Raw genomic sequence first — 18329 nt, 5'->3', positions numbered from 1 at the left:
TTTATTATATTGGAATATAAAAAGAAATATCTAACGGTCGAATTATTTCTTTTCTCAAACTAACGGAGATATTTACTACGAACAGTCGGATTATTGATTGAAAACGTAACGGGAAAAATAGCGCACCTAAAAGGGGTTAATTTTCTCTCAGAAACAAAGGACGTAAGGATGCCACTTAAGTACTAGACGTTAACTTTTTGGCAGCAATGGGGTCGAAAATACAACTTATTCAAAACTTACAAGCGTTGGCTTTTACTTTGCATAAACACCGAGAAATGGCGCACACAAACAGTACGATAAATTGTTGACGAAAAAATCGCTGGACGCAGTAAAACTATGTATTTAAAAAAAGACACTGGACTAGGTAGAATAAAAACGGACAAAAAGTTTCCTTCGGGCCGGATTTGAACCAGCGGCCTATGGATATCTGATATGTTTCCAACTACAGTCCACCGCTCTACCAACTGAGCTACCGAAGGTATTAGCGAAAGCGGGTTTCGCTTCACAAGATGTTTTGCAAAGGAGAGAAAGTGCTTACGCGAGCTTGATTCCAACGAGGTTGGAGAGCGAGACAGACAGTGTGTCCGCTCGAGTGCCTCCATACACGTGAACGAAGATGGAAGACGGCGGCTTTTGGTAACTGCTGCTGCCACAGTAAAAACAAATGTTATTCGCTTCATAAATGCCGGATATAATTTACTTGCACGAATTATCGTTGGTGTGATTTCGGTCTCCCGTCGCATGTGAACTTTCGGGTCCCTCAGATCACCGACGCGAGCGCTAGGCGATAGGCGGATGCGCGACATTTGATCCTCATCGTATGACCTTGTATTTTGCCAATGGAATCCGCTTCGAGGCAGTTTAATGCTGCGAGTGTTCATTTTGCCCCGAGAAAGGTAATGACTGCGGTATGAGTAACCATATAATATATTAAACCGAACAGGTGAACCTCGAAATGTGTCTAAGCTCAGGTACTAAACGCTTACCTTCAGAGAAGCGTTACTCTTCCGGATTTTTGTAGTCTCGCGGAAGTGTTTATAGCACAAGGCTTTAATTTTTTCGGTTCGAAGGCTCTTGGCGATCCAAAATAAGGAATTGATATGTCACTCCGAATGTATCTCAGAAAATCATAGTTGTAAAAAGTATAACGCGTAGGTATGTCCGAAAATACAGTTATATGCGGGTGACCGAGCTGTGAATTTGGTGAAAATACGTGTGGAAAACAAGATGTAACAGCGCCATCTAGCGTAGTTTCTGTTTAGACGAATAACTATTTGTGCTTGGACATCAGTCAAACAAGTTTTAAAAAATTTTCCTTCGGGCCGGATTTGAACCAGCGGCCTATGGATATCTGCCATGTTCCAACTACAGTCCACCGCTCTACCAACTGAGCTACCGAAGGAGATGATGGGATATGCTTTGCTCGTCAAGATCAGTGCAAATGAGTGAAAGTGCTTACGCGAATTGGATTCAGTCGAGGCTAGAAACAGCTAGAAAACCTGCTCGAGTGCTTTTCTTATATTCTCTTAATAAATTTAAGATATGATTTCCTCGCACGAATTATTATTGGTGTGTTTTCAGTCTCTCATCGCATGTGGACTTTCGGATCCCACTCAGTTCACAGAGCTAGACACTAAGATACGGCGAAATTGGAACCTAATCGTCTGACCTTGTATTTTGCCATTGAAATTCTCTTCAAGGGCACAATTGAATACCGTGAGAGTTCATTTTGCCTCGAGAAAGATAATTATTACCGTGCGGTTATCATATTTTTCACCTTAAAAGTTCAGGCTTCTAAGTTATGGACGAATATTTCGGTGCGATCATTCAAGTCTCGACGTGGAAGTCATGGAATTTTCTTATCCACGGAAGATTAGTGAATGCAATGAATTTCGGAAAATACTAAATCGGGTAACAATTTTGACAGTGCCGGAACGATAGTAAATCTTGGAAATGCAGGCGATAGGAAGGAAAGCCCAAGTCTGCTCAAAATGGAATGCATAGTCATAAATTAACCAGCACTGAAGTATCAAATATTAACTTGCACTAAAGTATATTATAATATTGCCGTGTTGAACCAATTTTTTTCAAGGCGTAACAAACTCTATGATATTAATAGCTAACATATATAGTGTCTGCTCTGCTGATTCCCTGTGTAGCATTTCACAGTTATATGATAAAAGAGGTTACCACATTTTTCATACTTTTGCAAACACTTAATTATACGTAGCTCATGCCCTCCCGCCTGAATGGATCCTCCACTTCCTCGGGCTTAAAGTAACAAAATCCTCAGCCTTTCCCATTAATAGTAAGCATGATTCAGAGAGCCCTTTAAACCTTTCGAACGACAAATGTCCTGGAAAACAATCAAGAATTTCGCGACCTTTATTTAAACTGATGTGCACTTCGAAATGTGTGTTAATTCAAGTACGTATCAAGCGCTTACCCTATTTTTGGAAGTATGTAATAGTGGTGCGAAAGTGTTACGGCAGAGTTCTAGTATTATTTTCGGTAAAAAATACGAAGCAAGAGCTTTATGCGGCCCAAAATGAGAAGCTAATAAGATACTCTCACTGTATCTCAGAAAATCATAACTGTAAATAGGAAAACGCGTAGGTGTATCCGAAAAATACAATTACGTCCGGGTGATTTAGCTGCAAATTTGGTAGGGTGTCTTCCTGTAAAAATAGGCTTCGAAAATAAGAAATAATAACGCGTCGTGTAGAGCGTATGACGAGGAACCGTTGTGCGTCCACAGCAGCCAAAACAAAGGTAGCAGTTTAAAAAACTTTCCTTCGGGCCGGATTTGAACCAGCGGCCTATGGATTTCTGATTTGTTTCCAACTACAGTCCACGGCTCTACCAACTGAGCTACCGAAGGTGTTGTTGAGAACGGCTTCGCTCTGCAAGATCATTAATAATGGAGTGAGAGTGCTTTGCTTGGAAATCTCATTTGGAAGAAAAAATTTGCTTACGCAAACTTAATGTAGTCGAGACTGGAGACTGAAACAGCATACTAAATACGAGTTATTAACTACTCGAGCCAGTCTCTTTACTTGCATGGGGGTTGATTTTAGTAATACCCTAGTTGTCTCCAAGAAGTCAGTTATATATTTATTTCTTATCTCCATACAAAATGCGTAGGGATAGCCAAAGATTTATTAAAATAATTTGCCGGAGAATAGATGAGTCTTAACCAATCGATGTGGATGTTTGCCACCACTGTACCGTTGCACCGGTCCAGGAGTTAGTTGATGCGAGCTGCGTAAAAGTTTCAAAGGAGAGAATTTTTGTTATGATCTTGACATGGTAAGAAAGTGACGGTTGATGATAATGCGTAAATATTAGGTAAATGACAGCTGTCGAGAATACGGTATGTGAATCATTGACGGCAAGGAAAATGAAATCATCACACCCTCGGGCACTGCCACCCTTGGTCGCGTGGCGGAATCGTGACAGCGTGTAAAATAATGCCCATCGGCCATTCTGGGGGTGGCGGGGGGTGGGGGCGGGGCGGGGAACGGGAAAGAGAGGGGAAGTGCGGGAGTGGGGATCAAGGGAAACAGATCGGCGAATAAATCCCCCCCCGGTCCATGCAGTTTTATTTACACGTCTTCGGGTCGTTCCCCGGGATCGCCTCCGACTCGCGCATCTCTCTCGTTCTCTCCCCCGCCCCCGCATCCCTTCGGACTTCACCCTCCCGTCTTAATTCTTTTCTCAAAACAATTTCCTCCTCCCCTCTCCCGTCCCAACCCTCAATCCAGTCCTCTCTTTCGCCCCGCCCATTATCGTCCTACTAACTCCTTTCGTCCGGACGCTTTATAACGCCTCCGCCTTCGGCAATAACACTTATTGTTAACTTCCTCCCAGCCAACCCATTCATCTCTCTCCCTCCCTTCCAGCTAAAGCTTCTCTCCTTCCCTCTCTCTTTCTCCCTCTTTCTAACTCGCTTCCCTTTCTCGCCGAAAACCCATCCGTCAAGCCCCCGGGGCCTCACTCTCACCCCCCACTGACGACTTGCACCCCCAAACTCACCCCACCATGGTCTCCTCGCCTGGAGAAACCGCCCGAAATCCTCCGTTTTCGCCCACCACCCCCGCGCTAAGCACTCAGAGGCAAACCGCTCCACCCCACCTCTAGGAACTCATCACCCGCGGCCTCCTACGAACCACCCCTTACCCCTCCCCTACACACACACACGCAACGAAAAATAATAATAATAGTAATAATGAGAATAACCCCACGAGAATCCCCTCCCTCCCGACCCTTCTCCTCTCAGACCCCATCCCCCTCCTTCCCTCCCGCCTCCCCCACACCCGTCAACGACCGCCCACCACATACATCCTTAGCGAGAGGGCCGCATTCCCCGGATCCTCGTCCCGCCATTTCTTTTCGCCTAGTTCATTAACGTTCGCGCCTCACTCGTCGGCGGATTTGTCTCTCGCGCGTTCCGCTCGTCATTTCCGTCTTTTTTCTTTTCATTGATCGCGGTTGCCCGCTCGCGAGCGCTCTTAATTTCGTTCGCGAAAGTGAAAAATGTGGCAAACCCGGCAATGAAGTATTCGGCGCTTTCCTGGCGTGGGGTCTTCTCGGGTCTTTCACCTGCCCATGAGGTTAAACCTCGTGGAGAACTTGGCAATCGCATTCTCGCGCATTCTTAATCAGAGATGGGAAGGGTGCCTTTTGAGAAACAAAAAGTAACTGCTCTGAGTTTGAATGATTGACTGGATCTAATTTTGTAATCAGTTACAAGTATCAATTACATTTTCAAAGTAAGTTGTTTAAGTAAAAGTAAACGTACACTTTGATGGAATAATTTTAAAATCAGACGTGGGTGAAGAGTTCAATGCAATAAGATGTTCTCGTGCTCCTTTACGGAAATTCTACTAAATTTGTGAATTACGTTAAATTTTCGGATTCAAAAATAAAATTGATTATTGACTAGCATTTCACAGTTAAAACACTTGAAGAATACAAAGAAAACTCTTGAAAAAAGGGTTTCGATAGCGACAGTTAACTCCAAAAGTGTGAAGAAGTTTATCCAAACTATTTTGAATGCATCGTGCGAGAAGGAAAGAGAGAAGTAACGATTATCCGGGTGAAAACGTTTTTTCCTGGACCCCGTAAGTAAAATACAGATAATGATTACATTTTTCTAAATGTTAAGGTTGTAAGTACAAAATACCTAAAACGCAATCGCTACCGATTGCTCAGTTGCTCCGTAGCACTGCTATTAATTCAATCACAGAACCCCCCACATTTTTGTGAAGCTCTCACATCCTGATTCAAAGAAAACATAATGAGAAATGCTTCGTGCCTTATTATTTATGTTGGAGAGAAGGTGGGGTGGTAAGATTAGCCACGGGTAGGGTGAAAATTGCATGAAAAGGGTGGAGAAATCCTTTGCGTGGATGAGAATTTTGCGGAAAACAAGGCATAAAACCAAATTCTATTAAGTCAGCTTCCGTAAACCTCTTGTAAGTAAGTCAGAAGGCATAAAACCAAAACGCAAAGTAATATCCGGGTTTCTCTAATTTTCCACTCCTACTACCAGTTTCATTCGTTCGCCAGGGATGACTCTGTTGTAATTAAAATTTTCAAAGAAACGAATGCGCAAGAGGAAACTCTCGTCTCGCGGTCGACCTTTGAGACCAGACGGAGCACCGAGGGTGAGAGATGCCACATCGCCAGCGTCGTACGAATTAAGTTTTTGCCTAACGTGAATACATGCATATTATGTATGTAAAAGTTTTCCGCCTCGATCGATGCCTGCAACATTTTTCCTCCTCTTTTTATTTCATTATTCACAGCCGAATCTTGCCCGGCGAAAGGCCTCGTCATCTAGACCGCGACGTCAAAACCTAGCGGGTCTCGCCATTAAAATTTTTCGTATTACGTATCCAAACTCATTTACTGGGGTGCGAGGTTTTTCCTTTGGCCGGAGAAGGAATCCCGCCGAGAGATTCCAGCAATTTCCTTCCCTCCGTCGTTAAAAATCTAAACAATGAACCTGTCTCTAGTCCCTTGGAGACGTTTTTTTTACAATGCAGCGTAAAAAGCTTAAATTTACACATAGACTAAGCTATGGCGACAGCACACTGATGAAGGTGGCTGAGACCACCGAAAATTATTAAAAATAACAAGGGTGAGCAATTTTCCCTTGCCTGTTAATTCTTTTTTTTTTGTGTCCGTCGTGTCGCATTGTCGTGATGAAAACTGTTGTACATGGTCATCCTGGCGAAACTTCGTTCGACACACACACAAACAAACATGCGTGCCTAAATGTGTATACAAAATTTTTAATTTATGTACTTGTTTATTTTTAATGACACCCGCTCTCCTTGCAGGAGAAGGAAAATGTCGGTGGGAGAAGTTGAGTCACGGGGCTTAATAAATTTCAGCCGTCTTATCTCTTTCTTCTTCTCCTCTCCGTTTCTTTCACGTTCCTTCCCTTCCTTCTCCTCTTCCCACAAACGCACTTCACGGAGCATCCTCCCCCCCCCCGCGTAAACACAACACTGTACCCTGATCCCTCCCCCTCTCCTCTCCCCTCCCCTCCTTCTCTCTCTCTCTCTTGACACCCCTCTGTTCTCCCTCCCCTCCCCCCCTCCTCCACCATCCGGTGCATGTTTCAGCTCGGGCACATATACTTACTTTGCTTTGCTGCTTCCCTCCTCGGCTGCCGCGCGAGGTTGGAGGCTTGATGAGTTGAGCAGACCCCGAGGAAGGCCGGATGACTGCTCTCGGTGGTGGAGGACGAGAGGAGGGAGGGAGGGCGAGGAAATCGTTAGCGATGATAGAGGAAGAGAAAGAGCGAAGGAGGAGGACAGGGGGTGGGAGGAAGAGGAGGAGGGAAGTAGGAGGGTGGGTGGGAGGGTTAGGATTATACCAGTGGAGGGGGATCGGGGTTGGGGGCAGGCGGGTTGTGGAGGGAGGGGTCGGGGGGTTGTTGGTGGTTGTTAAGGAACGGGCGAGTGGAGGCCAAGGAGAGTTGGGGGTGAGAAGAGGGTCGACTTCGGCGCGGAGGGAGGGGTGGACGTTGGGAGGCGGAGAGGGGAAGGGTTGGTGGAGGAGCGGGGGGATGAATATAAGGGTTCGTGTTTTGGGAGGTGGGGCGGCACGGGAGAAATGTGTAGGAGGGGGACGTCAGGGTTCCGGAGGGGAGAGGATGGGGGTGGGGTTTACGTGCGTGGAAGATAAAAGAGACGGTTGATGTGCGTGCTGAGACGGGGAGAGGCTGGTGAAGGGAGGGGATGGGGTGGTGGTGGAGGAATGTGCCACCCCCACCTCATCCTCCCGAGGATGCTAGAGGATTCCGGGAATCGTAAAGGGAGCAGTGATTTGATGTCGAGGCGAAAGGGTTGCGAGGCACACAGAAAGGGAGAGACGGAGAAAGGGGTCGGGGGCATGATTGGAGAGTGGGGCGATGGGAAGGGCCCTTTTCGGTGCGGACAGGGTGGTGGAGGCGGGGAAGGGGGGACGGGCGTGGGCGGGATCTCACGGGAGACCTCATCATCATCATCAACCCCATCCATTGGGTCTATTCCCCTTTAATTAATGAGGGGAAAAATCCCGTTTCAATAGCTAATGAGGCTCTAAGCGAGGATATGATGATTCCGCGGGAGGTGAAAGTGCTTCTCCCCGTATTAAGGTGCTTACATAAGGCTGCCGTTTGGAAGAGTGTATGAAGGGATATTTTACTCGCATAAAAGCATTATGAAGGGCTTGTTGGATTTTTGTGGGATTGTCAAACTATCTGAAAGGAAAAGAATCATGGGTCACATTCTTTTTGAGCTTTATGATAAATGGAACGAGTGTACAACCCAGCTTGTATTAAACTTTTATGACCCAAAAAGAAGAGCACTGCAATTTCCACGGTGGTTTTTATTTAGCGTGGCCATGGTTTCACTGCAGTGCAGCGTCAACAGGCATCGTTGATGCTCTGAAATCAGGTGATGATGCTGATTCCCCTCCTAATTATGCCGCAACGATAAAACGGTCGCGTGTAACCTATTGTAATGTACAATTTGCAGCGTCGTTCTTCCTTGTCCTTTCCAGAAGAAGGGCTTCCACAAGATCAAGACTGAAAAGATTTGTTTTACGGTCGAATTTCGATGAGGCATTTTCTATCAATCACTTCATCAAATCTATTTATTGTTCTAGTCCACCACACGTACTGGAGATCGTGTCACATATTATGTTGGTTTTTGAAATTCATATTTAATTATTTCCTAGAATATAGGTCAATTGGTAAATGTTAGGTTTTTGATGGGGTCAGATAATGTGTCCCGCTGCAATTCAAAGTCCCACCTACCGGTACACTAAACACCCTAACACCTTGGATTAAAATAAACCATTTTTTAACTATACACCTTTTCTATCTCTCTTTATTCCGTACAATATGCCTTTTTCAATTCCTCGATTAATATTTTGGCACTTAAATGTTTTTATTTAATAGATATTTACAACAGTAAAACGTTTTGTATTTTTTGAAGACGAAGACTTAGCTGACTTTGTGAAAATTTCAACATTTTGGTGAGTCAAACTTTAATACAATAGAAAATAACCTCCCTACTCTTTAAAATGCGTTTATTTCCTGATATTACACGACACTAATCAACCAATCAAACCAATCAACTTTACCAGTCCCATTAATCCAATATCGAAAGAATATAAATGGATTAAATACTATTATAAGCGGTACTCTTATGCAATAAGAGTACAACTTATAACGGTAACTAACGATTAGGTCAGATTTTCGATGGACCCAGTCCAAACTCACTGCTGCATTTTTAAACTCCATCTACTGCGTCACTAGATCCGTTAGACCCAATGAAAAGACGAGAATAAGTCCGAATTACTCCATTAAATTTAAGTGTCTTCATGCTCAGTGTCAATCACTTGTCTATTTCTGCCCATCAATCTGCCTTCCAATTCTGCCCATCAATGATAGGCAGAAATCGTTCCTTTCGAGTCGTTACATTTAGTGGATTAAAAAAAATATTTTCATTGCTCCGTCGTAAATTTATAAGCGAATCCAGCATGAGAGTTCCTTCCGGATGAAATGTATTTCCATGGACGATAAATTTCTTCCATAGTTCCGGGAGGTCGTTATACAAAATAAATTGATGAAGCTCGGTGGATCGGTGACGCAAAGTTTCTCAGGAGAGAGATGCATGGAGTTGGGCAGGAAGGAATTGGGAAGGGCGGTTTAGTGCTCCAAGATTTCCCCGACGGTGTTCTAAAGGGAGGGGTGCCGGAGAGAGAGGGAGGATATGTGCGTGGGAGGGAGAGAGAGAGAGTGAGGGAAATAATAGAATCGAGAGGGAAGGGATGCGGTGGAATAGGGCTTTAGTGCCGCCAACTTGCACCTGGCGCCAAAAACCGCTTAAACGGAACTGCGTGTTAACACGACAGAGCACGTTAGTGGAAGCCGAGAACGTTTGAGACCCCCCCCACTCCCTTTAAACCCCCCTCCCCCGCCTCTCCCCGTCCGAATTCCCTGTGAACTCCCTACTCGGTTCGGCCTTCGTAGAGAGAGAGGAGTGCGCACATGAATGCGAAATTACCGACGGGGCGAAATCAAGCCCGAGGTTCTGCAAGGGGGAGGTTGGGTGGGAGAGGGTTAGGGGTTTTGGGATGATGTCGAGGTGACAGTGGGATGAAATAATTGCCGTCTTCACCGCGGAATGAAGATCGAACGCGATATGTTTAGATGAACATTTTGCGACCCTCGAAATTCTGCCAAATGAATTGCCGAAATGGAGGAAATTAAAAAAAAGGAGCAATGGTCTTCATTCAGATCAACATGGTGCCCTGCAAGCAACCCCTGGGGTGTGCACCAAGGGGTAACTCTACGCTAGGCATGCGCCATCAAGATTAACTGTTGCTTATTGTCAGTTAAAAATAAATATATTAAATAATTCAAATAATCCAAACAACAGCTGCATGCGCTACGGTATATCATTATTAAAATACTTCTCTAAGCACGCGATAAGAGCTGTTAGTAAGAGTGACAATGAAATAAGGGTTGATAAAATAATGAAAACTCATAAGGCTACTTAGGTTTTAAGTATTCTCTCTAGAGCGGTCATTTGCAATTATTCTGATCCCTTATCGTTCGCGGGAAAAATGACATCTTAAATCTGTCGGTTCTACACTTGATCTCTCTAATCTTATCTTCATGCTCACTCCTTCTACAGTGTGAAGGCGCTAAGAATACATTATTAACATCGTCGCAAGGGAGCTCTTCTTCCACAAAAGATTTAATCTGTAATTAAACCTTCCCTCCGTGAGTGATTTCCTGCCTAGTTTCTCTAATAATTTAGGTACGCTACTATATCATGACTCAGTGGCGCGTCTAGATGTTCTTTGATATGGGTCTCAGTAATTGGCGACAAAAATTTTTACGAAACCGGGAATTACAACTGCGAAGGGAAGTCAACTCCCAGCATTTTTCTCGTTCCTCAGTGCCGCACGTCACGAAAGGGTGATTGTCACTCTCACCGCGCGGAAATCGCTCCTCATTTGTTCACTCACTCCCGCGTAATCAACGACGTTCTTCAGTAGGCTTGACGTGCATCTAGACCCTTTATTTCCTTCCACTCCCGAGAGCAAAGGAGATGAAGAGTTCAAAGGCCACCGCCACTTCATAATTGCGAATACAAATTCCAATGTCTGGAAAGAGTTTTGAATTCATCCAACCGTTTAATTGTTTTCCCGTCGATGGCCGTGAATTCATAATTTTCGTCCGAAACGTCATTAATAATGCAGTCTCTCTGTGGTTTTCGGACGTTAATGAGGACGCCCGGAAATTATTTAACGAAGCGGAGAGATGGGAGGTAATTTGCGAAGGCAATTTCGCCAAAATGCTTTAGTTAATGCACGGAACAAAAAATATATGTATCGACAACTTCAGCGACGAACACGACAAAAGCTGAAGCCCTAATTACTATCGAAAAAACAATTTGAGCAATGAGCCCCTTGTTAGTTCCGTGCGATAATTGTTCTGGCTGAGGAAGGACGACCCAACACAGACGAGTGGCTCCACCACGCTTGTTACGTTTAGACAGAGGTTTTGTAATTTTCCACAATTTCTGTTTTGAACGGTGACGTATTCCTTTGTGCTACGTCATCAACGGATGTGATACAGAAATTTCTTTTGAAATGGTTTGTACATTTAGCCAAAGGTCTAGGAAGGAAGCGACTACGTTAATCATTAAACCACCGGGAATTACGATGCCCAATGCACAAGAGAAGTAGAACCAGTGTCTGTTTCACATCACTCGGGCTATATTTTGAAGACGTTTTCCAAGGAATCATTTGGAAAAATGTTAAATTGAGAAATGGATCCAAACCAAGGGAGGACGCAGCATTTCTCAGAAAGAGATACGATCAAGACGTTAGTTCGTCTATCCATCCATACTGTGCTGTTCACTCAGAGGGCTTGTGGCAGTAAACGGTAAGCACTCGGCAATTAGAGTAATTGATTATTAATGGTATTCGAGAAGTTCAAATCGTCATGTGTTTTGTTTGCAAATTGTTTTAGTCTCGAATTCTGCGAGGAAAAAATGAATACTCATATCGATCGGTTTTCTTGCCAATTTCCCTTAACTTCTCACGTTGCTCTAGCCTACCAATGTATTGCTGCGTTAAAATTATTCCTTTTGTGACAGTGTTAAACACGTATACCCATACGATTACCTAAATGATATTGTGATGATTACCTAAAATTTTAATTCCTGCAAGTAATCTTCGTGCCCTTAATTTATCACATACCAGACGATCCAGTGATAACGTGACGCTTTCCTTTTCTTTCATCAAGATTCTTCACGAAATGGGCGTGTTTTCTCTGTAATATATTTAATGTTTTAGGTCCCCTTGCGAATCGTCCCGGACGCTCGACGCGTGTTCAAGTTGTTACCTCATCAGCTGAAAGTTTCGCGGTGTTCTCGGAATACCTATCATGAGGAGATTCTTTAAGTTTCGAAGAAAGCAGACAAGACTCAATGAGAGTTGTCTTTCTGTAGCCAGTTCGTGCGTGAAAGTGCAGATCATTCAAGTTGACACCTGATGCAGAAAGACGAAGACTCTGTATTTTATGTAGAATTATTTACTGGGTTAAAATAATGAGCATAGGTACCCTTGAAAAAGTTGCTTAAGGAAATTTGTTATTTCGAGTGGGTTAGACCTCACCTTGAATAAGCTTCCAGCATTTGGGATCCTGCGCAGAAGGACATAATTCCGTAAATTAACAAAATATACACGTAGAGAAAAGCTGCCCCTTTCGTGATGAAATGTCACGAATGAGCATAAATCGTCACATAATTATTAGTTGACTTGGAACGGGAGCTCATGGAATCATGAAGATTGCATGCACGGTAATCATTCTACTTTAGCGCGGACAAGGAATAAATTTGGCACCTCATTACGTTGATAGTCGAGACCGCAGTGAGAAGTTAAGGAAAATTGACGGCCGAACGGAGTGATTTAGGGAACCGTTTTTTCCTCGCACAATTTGTGACCAAAACAGTAAGAAGCATCACGCACGGCAAAATGAACGTCTCGTGAATAAGGTGATTACATATTAATCACCACTTACCCTAATCCGGAAAGTTAACACCCCCTGACGAACGTCCTCGTGACTTCTTACGAGATGAAATGTAGATGAATTAAAAATTTCCGTTTTTCTCCTAACACCCCAAAAAAATTGAGGTGACAGATCTCCGCATTTCCACATTTGTGGTTTTTTTCCTTACCATACGACTTTTCCATTTCACGAATGTTTGAAAAAAAAATAATAGCCCTTGGCAACATTTTCACAATGGTGTCATAACATGACCCCGGACTCACGCCGCAGGATATGTGTTGTAGTTGTTGGTATGGGAAGAGAGAACATTGCGGAGGAAATTATCGTTGAATACTGTATGAAATGAAGGATAATGAAATCGTATTTTCATGTTATGCAAATAAGATCCGCGCCCTGTTCGATTAGCCATCACGTGTCTTTCTCTCATTTGCGATCCGAAATTAAACGTTCAAGCTCAAAATAAAAATCAGGTTTCAATGATCTTTTTTTGCCTGTCATCAAAATTTTAGATGACCATCATTCGCTTGAAAAAAATATGCATACGAACATACATAAAATCCACGCCATTCCATTTCGAGATTGACTAAGTTCAAAAAAATACAATTCAGGATATTTCAGGACGTTTATTCCTCTTTCTAATTTATTTCCAACTATTCCATCCTTGAATACATTTCTCTCCTTTGTAGGTTTCATTCATAAATGCTCGTCTGTTCTTGAACTTCTCATATTTCTTGTCTTATGAGTCATTTTAACCACATTCACCCATGACTCACTACGCTTATGAATTCCTTTCCAAATGTTACGTCTTTTCTTCTGTACCTTTTTGGCCATTCGAATCTCAGCAATTCTCTCAGAATGACCAAACCAGCGTGCTATACATATTTCATACGTTTCTATTGCTGTTGCATTCAAACGACAATATCCCCCAACCCATCCGTTCCTGAACGTATTTATTCAATTTTTATCACAAACGTCCCTCAGGTATTCCTCACCCTCTGCATTCAATCGACATTAATGCTAATCCTGGCAAATCCAAGTTTCGCTTCCATAAAATAATGCCGGGGGGTTTGGTACACTGCCGTTTTCATTAGATGCCTATACTACGCGTGATACCAACATTCCTACCCCGACATTTTGCATACCTTTCAAAGTTATCTACTCCCACAAAATTTCTGACGAAGTATACAAAACCGTCCTCTTGCTATTTGTTTTTCGACACTTACGCCCTAACTCTGGAAAAATTCTTTCCGTTCCCCAGGTCTGAAAGGACTAATTTCGTTTGGGACAAATTATCTCTCAGTTTCATTCTCTCTGCTAGTCCACTAAAACTATCGATGACACCTTGTAGATCTGTTGTACTCTAAGGGGCAGCAATAACTGCATCGTCGGCGTGTAGAAGAACGGGTACAATTTTGAATCTCCAATCATTACACATGGCTTATCCATGCTACCATCACTCACGCATGTATTCGCAGCAGAAAAAAAAATAATCATCTCTCATCCTCTTCAAGTAAGAGTTTTTATCATATCGTAAATATTTTGTCACGTGAGAGCGTAGCAATGCTCGGGTGATATCCTTTGTAATTCTCTGTCCCCCGTGAAATAAAAAAAAACCAACGCGAGGGCAATGGTGGAATGAATGCTTCCCCTCGTGAATTCTGAATCTCAAGAGCAGGACGGCGCAAGAAATCAATACGGCTTTTAACATAAAAGGGCATAAAATAATGGAAATCCACTTTGATTTATGACTCGCGTCGCAATAAATCGAAGCGACGGTGTGTGGGGGGGTGGGGAGGAGTGAAATCGCTGCGCTGTGCTTTCGACAAATCCACTCCAATTATACAAAGGTGGCTGAATAATGATCGTTACCATTTTTTCTCATTCCGCGGAGTCAGGAGCCACACCCTCCGCTATAAGAAAGGGGAGAGAAAAAAAAACAATAAAAATAATGAGCACCTAATGTAGCATTCCGTTAAAGATTTCCACCCGAAAATGGTACTTTCTTACGCGATGGATTTCGGCGAAGGAACTGGGTTAATTACTCAGTCACCGGTGCATTAATGTCGCTGTCCTCCGCTAGCAAATCAGATTAAAAGGACCGAATGTGCAGCGCAAGCGAACCGATTCTCGGGAACGTGAGATAGCGGAAGAAATTTTAATTTGACCACGTGGAATTTCTTCGGGTCTCCCTCCTTCCGTTCTCCCCGAGTTTTCCGAAGGAAAACCTCTCCCGCCAGCTTGCAATAAAAAAAAAGAGACGAACGAAAAGGATGCAACAAAACGAGTGTGAATTATGATCATGGAAGGTGGTTGTCAGGTCGAGTTCTGAATTATACCCTTTTGAAAAACGTGGCGGGGATATTATTTACGGCATTGCAACCATTTTTTTAAGTACTGCTCTGCTTGCGGGGGTTAATAAACCACATCCAGGACGACACCACGCAAGCCGATAAGTATGAGATTGATACCGGCAGTACTTTTAGGGGCTCGTTCAAAATCTAATAAACAGGTAGGGCAGGTCGCACCTATGAACTGTAATGCAAGAAAATCAATAAAACCAATGGCTTCAGGCTCAAATATGTGAAATTTCTCGTTGTAGATAGAGTGCAAAACTTCGGGGATTTCATAATAAGATGCGACTGGTTTCATCACGTAGGTGACACTTTTGAGTGCACATTTTCAGGAAAACCAAACCGAATCACCTGTTCACTCGTGCGATTATACCGAACGCACCATATTAAATGAAAAGTGAAATTCACAAACTTTTGTAAAATTATAACTTCATGAAAATCGATTTCACCTTAGTGATTTAAATGGTAGCGTTGCTTATCATTTCAATCCCCAAGAATAAAATGAGCACTATATTATTGAAAAAAAGAAATTGAAATGCATAGAGATATTAGGTATGATTTCATGTGAAATTGAGGCATATCCTCAGTAGCGGCATGAAAGAGAAAATTGTACCTGTGTGTATGAATGAATCATTATCGTCATCATATGTAATTGATCCATCAAATTTGGTTTTCTCATGTATAAAAACAACTAATTCACTATGCATACCAGGTATTGCTTGTAGGGCAAATAAAATGCCATTTACTTGCCCTTCATTTCTTCTCCTCATGTTCTTCATGAGATTCTCCATTCTGTCACGACAATTCAATTGCCTCTTATTATCTTTTCCAACTAATGTTTTCTGTAACATGTATTTAAAATTGAACTAGTTATTTTTTCTCTTTTCCCACTAAAATTTAAGCGTATTTGCTATCCTTCCTCTGTGTCGAATGTATTTTCTCCATATAACTTCCCACACCCTTGCCTCTAATCGTTTCAATCTACGCTCATTCTCTTGCCTCCTCAGAGACATGGTTTCTGATCCATCCTGTCGTGCGCTCCATATTAAGGCGTTTTCTGAATTAATATATTACCCTACCCTAAAGTGAAAGCTTTCTCAGCCATCATCGACCGAAGGTGGTTAGTTTTAAAAAACTGAAAATAGAGATGTGAACGAAAATATATAACAATTCGAATAAAAAATTAAAATGGACCAAAGATGACTTGTCAAAGCCGATATTTCAAATACACCCCGCGCCAAGAGGGTTTTATGTCGGTAAAGGATACGAAAAAAATAATTAAGATGAATCTAGTACCCAAAAGGTTATAAATAAGTTGATATTTGGTAAAGAATCATTTAAACTGCGTTTAAAAAATAGTTTCTGACGTCAAGCTCAAAACCGACATGTCAAAAACATTAATCTTATTCTTACCTAAAGCGTCCTAATGCCCCTGTTACGTGGGTACTTCAATAATTTCTTACAAAATCCATGAGATGACGTTCTTAGCATTGGAAAAGGTTCACTTTTAGTGAACTTCTTCTCTTGCTAGATTGCTGTTAAGGTTTCAGCTAATTCCATTCCGTGATTCATTTCTATAGCCTATGGAAGCAACGTAATTTTGTTTATTTCGAAAAATTAAAAAAAAGCCTTTTGTGATCAAACACTACTATTTAAAAGGTTTATTACCAAAATAGTTCAAAGCTGAGTCTGATTAAGTTCATGGCACATTAGCTCCTGTGTTTGCGACTGTTTACAATTGGGTAAATGAGTAAAAACGTGGCCTTGTATTCGCAAATGATGAACGTCGTTCGGGACGTCTGGTGGAAGTGACTTCCTCCGAAATGATTGACGAAATCCACGATACGATTTTGAATGATTGATGAATCAAATTCGCGAAATAGCTGAGGCGACAGGCACACCCATCACAAGATATAGTGTTATCAATTTTGCACCAAAAATTGGGCGCGAAAAATCTTTGCGGGAAGGGTTGTTTTTTTTTAGCTATCAGTGCATAAAAAACGCATTCATTTGATCGATTCGGAAGCTATTTCGGCACTTTTCCGTCGCAACCCTGACGGGTTTTTGCGTCGAAACATAAATGTGGACGAAACATAGATACAGTACTACACTTCAGAGGTAAAGGATCAGTTGAAACGACGGGTTTCTAAAGACGTTCAGGCTCCGAAGAAGGCGAAGACGGTGGAATAGGCCGACAAGGTGATGACCACGGTTTTTTTTGGATACACGAGAGATCATCTCCATCGATTACTTGCAAATAAGAACAAACGATAAATGGGCAGTCAGTATGATGCGTCATTATTGCACCGGTTGAGTGAATAAATCAAGAAAAAACGTTCTCATTTGGCAAAGAAAAAATTCTCTGCCATCAAAACAATGCACGGGTGCACACCTGCGCAATTTCGATGACGAAAATTATGGAATTAAAGTTCGAATTATTGCAGCATCCATTGTATTTATTTACTTTGGTCGCTAATGACTGTTTTACTTCCAAACTTGAAAAAATGGCTCGGCGGAAAACGATTCACGCCGAAAAAGATCACCGTTAACTTGGATACCAATTATGAGGATCTTTCGAAATCCTAATTTTTAAAAACATTAAAAAAGTTGGAGAAACGCTGGTAAAAGTATAATGAGCTAAAAGAAAATTATGTTGAAAATCAAAAAGGAATCAACCCAAATTGAAAAGTCTTGCTACGATATTTTCCTAAGGACTTATTGATCGACCCACCGACATTCAAAACTAAAAATCATGTTGAATTTTTATTGTGTAGCAAGTTAAAATAAATCAGCACTAAAAATTACCTAAATATTTTTCAATATAACCGGCTTAATGCTTAAAATAATGATGACTAGTTGAGTCAAGAAAATGAAATGGAGATAAATAATGATATCTACAGTCAAAAGTTGAACGAACTCCATTCGAGAACCAGTTAATGGGATTTAGATTTTTAGAGGCGTGTTGGCCCAGCTTCAGACCACCTTGGTGGCTCAAAGTTGAACTCCGAGTGTTGCCCTTTGACCCCAGACTTCATGGTACGTGATTTTCTGTATAGGAAATCTTCCTGGGAAACCGCAGGTGACACTTTGTGAGGAACTAGAACCTCTTAACCTGAATGCGTGAATTTCACTCGTTCACCACCTGCTCAATAGCACTAGGTGAGCATGCTCTCTCGCCATTATAACCAACCTTCCGAGTTTTATTGTGGCTTTGCGTGGAAATCAAAAAGCTTTGCACGTGCGTGTGCGCGCGTCTCGAGCCATTCCACACTATTCGTAATCCGATGCTACCGTTGGAAGTTTATAGGTGTTTCTAACAAAAATGTACTAAGTAATTTTCCACCGCAACAAGATAGCGAACGTTTTCGCGAAGTCACGCCCAACTGCGT

General features: G+C 42.4%; 1 protein-coding gene and 3 non-coding genes across 4 annotated transcripts in view; 1 reads left to right on the top strand and 3 right to left on the bottom strand.

Moving 5' to 3' along the window:
• Window positions 1-389: 389 nt before the first annotated feature.
• TRNAY-GUA (transfer RNA tyrosine (anticodon GUA)) lies at window positions 390-479 on the bottom strand. The gene is given in 2 exon segments: window positions 390-425; window positions 443-479. It is a non-coding gene; the product is annotated as a tRNA-Tyr (tRNA).
• Window positions 480-1313: 834 nt separating this feature from the next.
• On the bottom strand, window positions 1314-1402 carry TRNAY-GUA (transfer RNA tyrosine (anticodon GUA)). Its single transcript is given in 2 exon segments — window positions 1314-1349; window positions 1366-1402. It is a non-coding gene; the product is annotated as a tRNA-Tyr (tRNA).
• A 1389-nt stretch (window positions 1403-2791) lies between these two features.
• TRNAY-GUA (transfer RNA tyrosine (anticodon GUA)) lies at window positions 2792-2881 on the bottom strand. Its single transcript is given in 2 exon segments — window positions 2792-2827; window positions 2845-2881. It is a non-coding gene; the product is annotated as a tRNA-Tyr (tRNA).
• An 8464-nt stretch (window positions 2882-11345) lies between these two features.
• The window catches only part of LOC139690452 (aminopeptidase N-like), a 93308-nt gene continuing 86324 nt past the window's right edge, over window positions 11346-18329 (top strand). Inside the window, exon 1 of the mRNA XM_071587907.1 lies at window positions 11346-11461. Within this exon, the coding sequence (XP_071444008.1) occupies window positions 11346-11461 (116 nt within the window). The remainder of the gene's footprint in view (window positions 11462-18329) is intronic.

The sequence above is a fragment of the Hetaerina americana genome, unplaced genomic scaffold, assembly GCF_022747635.1.
Source record: "Hetaerina americana unplaced genomic scaffold, ioHetAmer1.1.p SCAF_3, whole genome shotgun sequence".
Taxonomy (NCBI): Eukaryota; Metazoa; Arthropoda; class Insecta; order Odonata; family Calopterygidae; genus Hetaerina; species Hetaerina americana.
The sequence above is the reverse complement of the archived record's forward strand: the minus strand, read 5'-3'. Positions and strand labels throughout refer to the sequence as shown.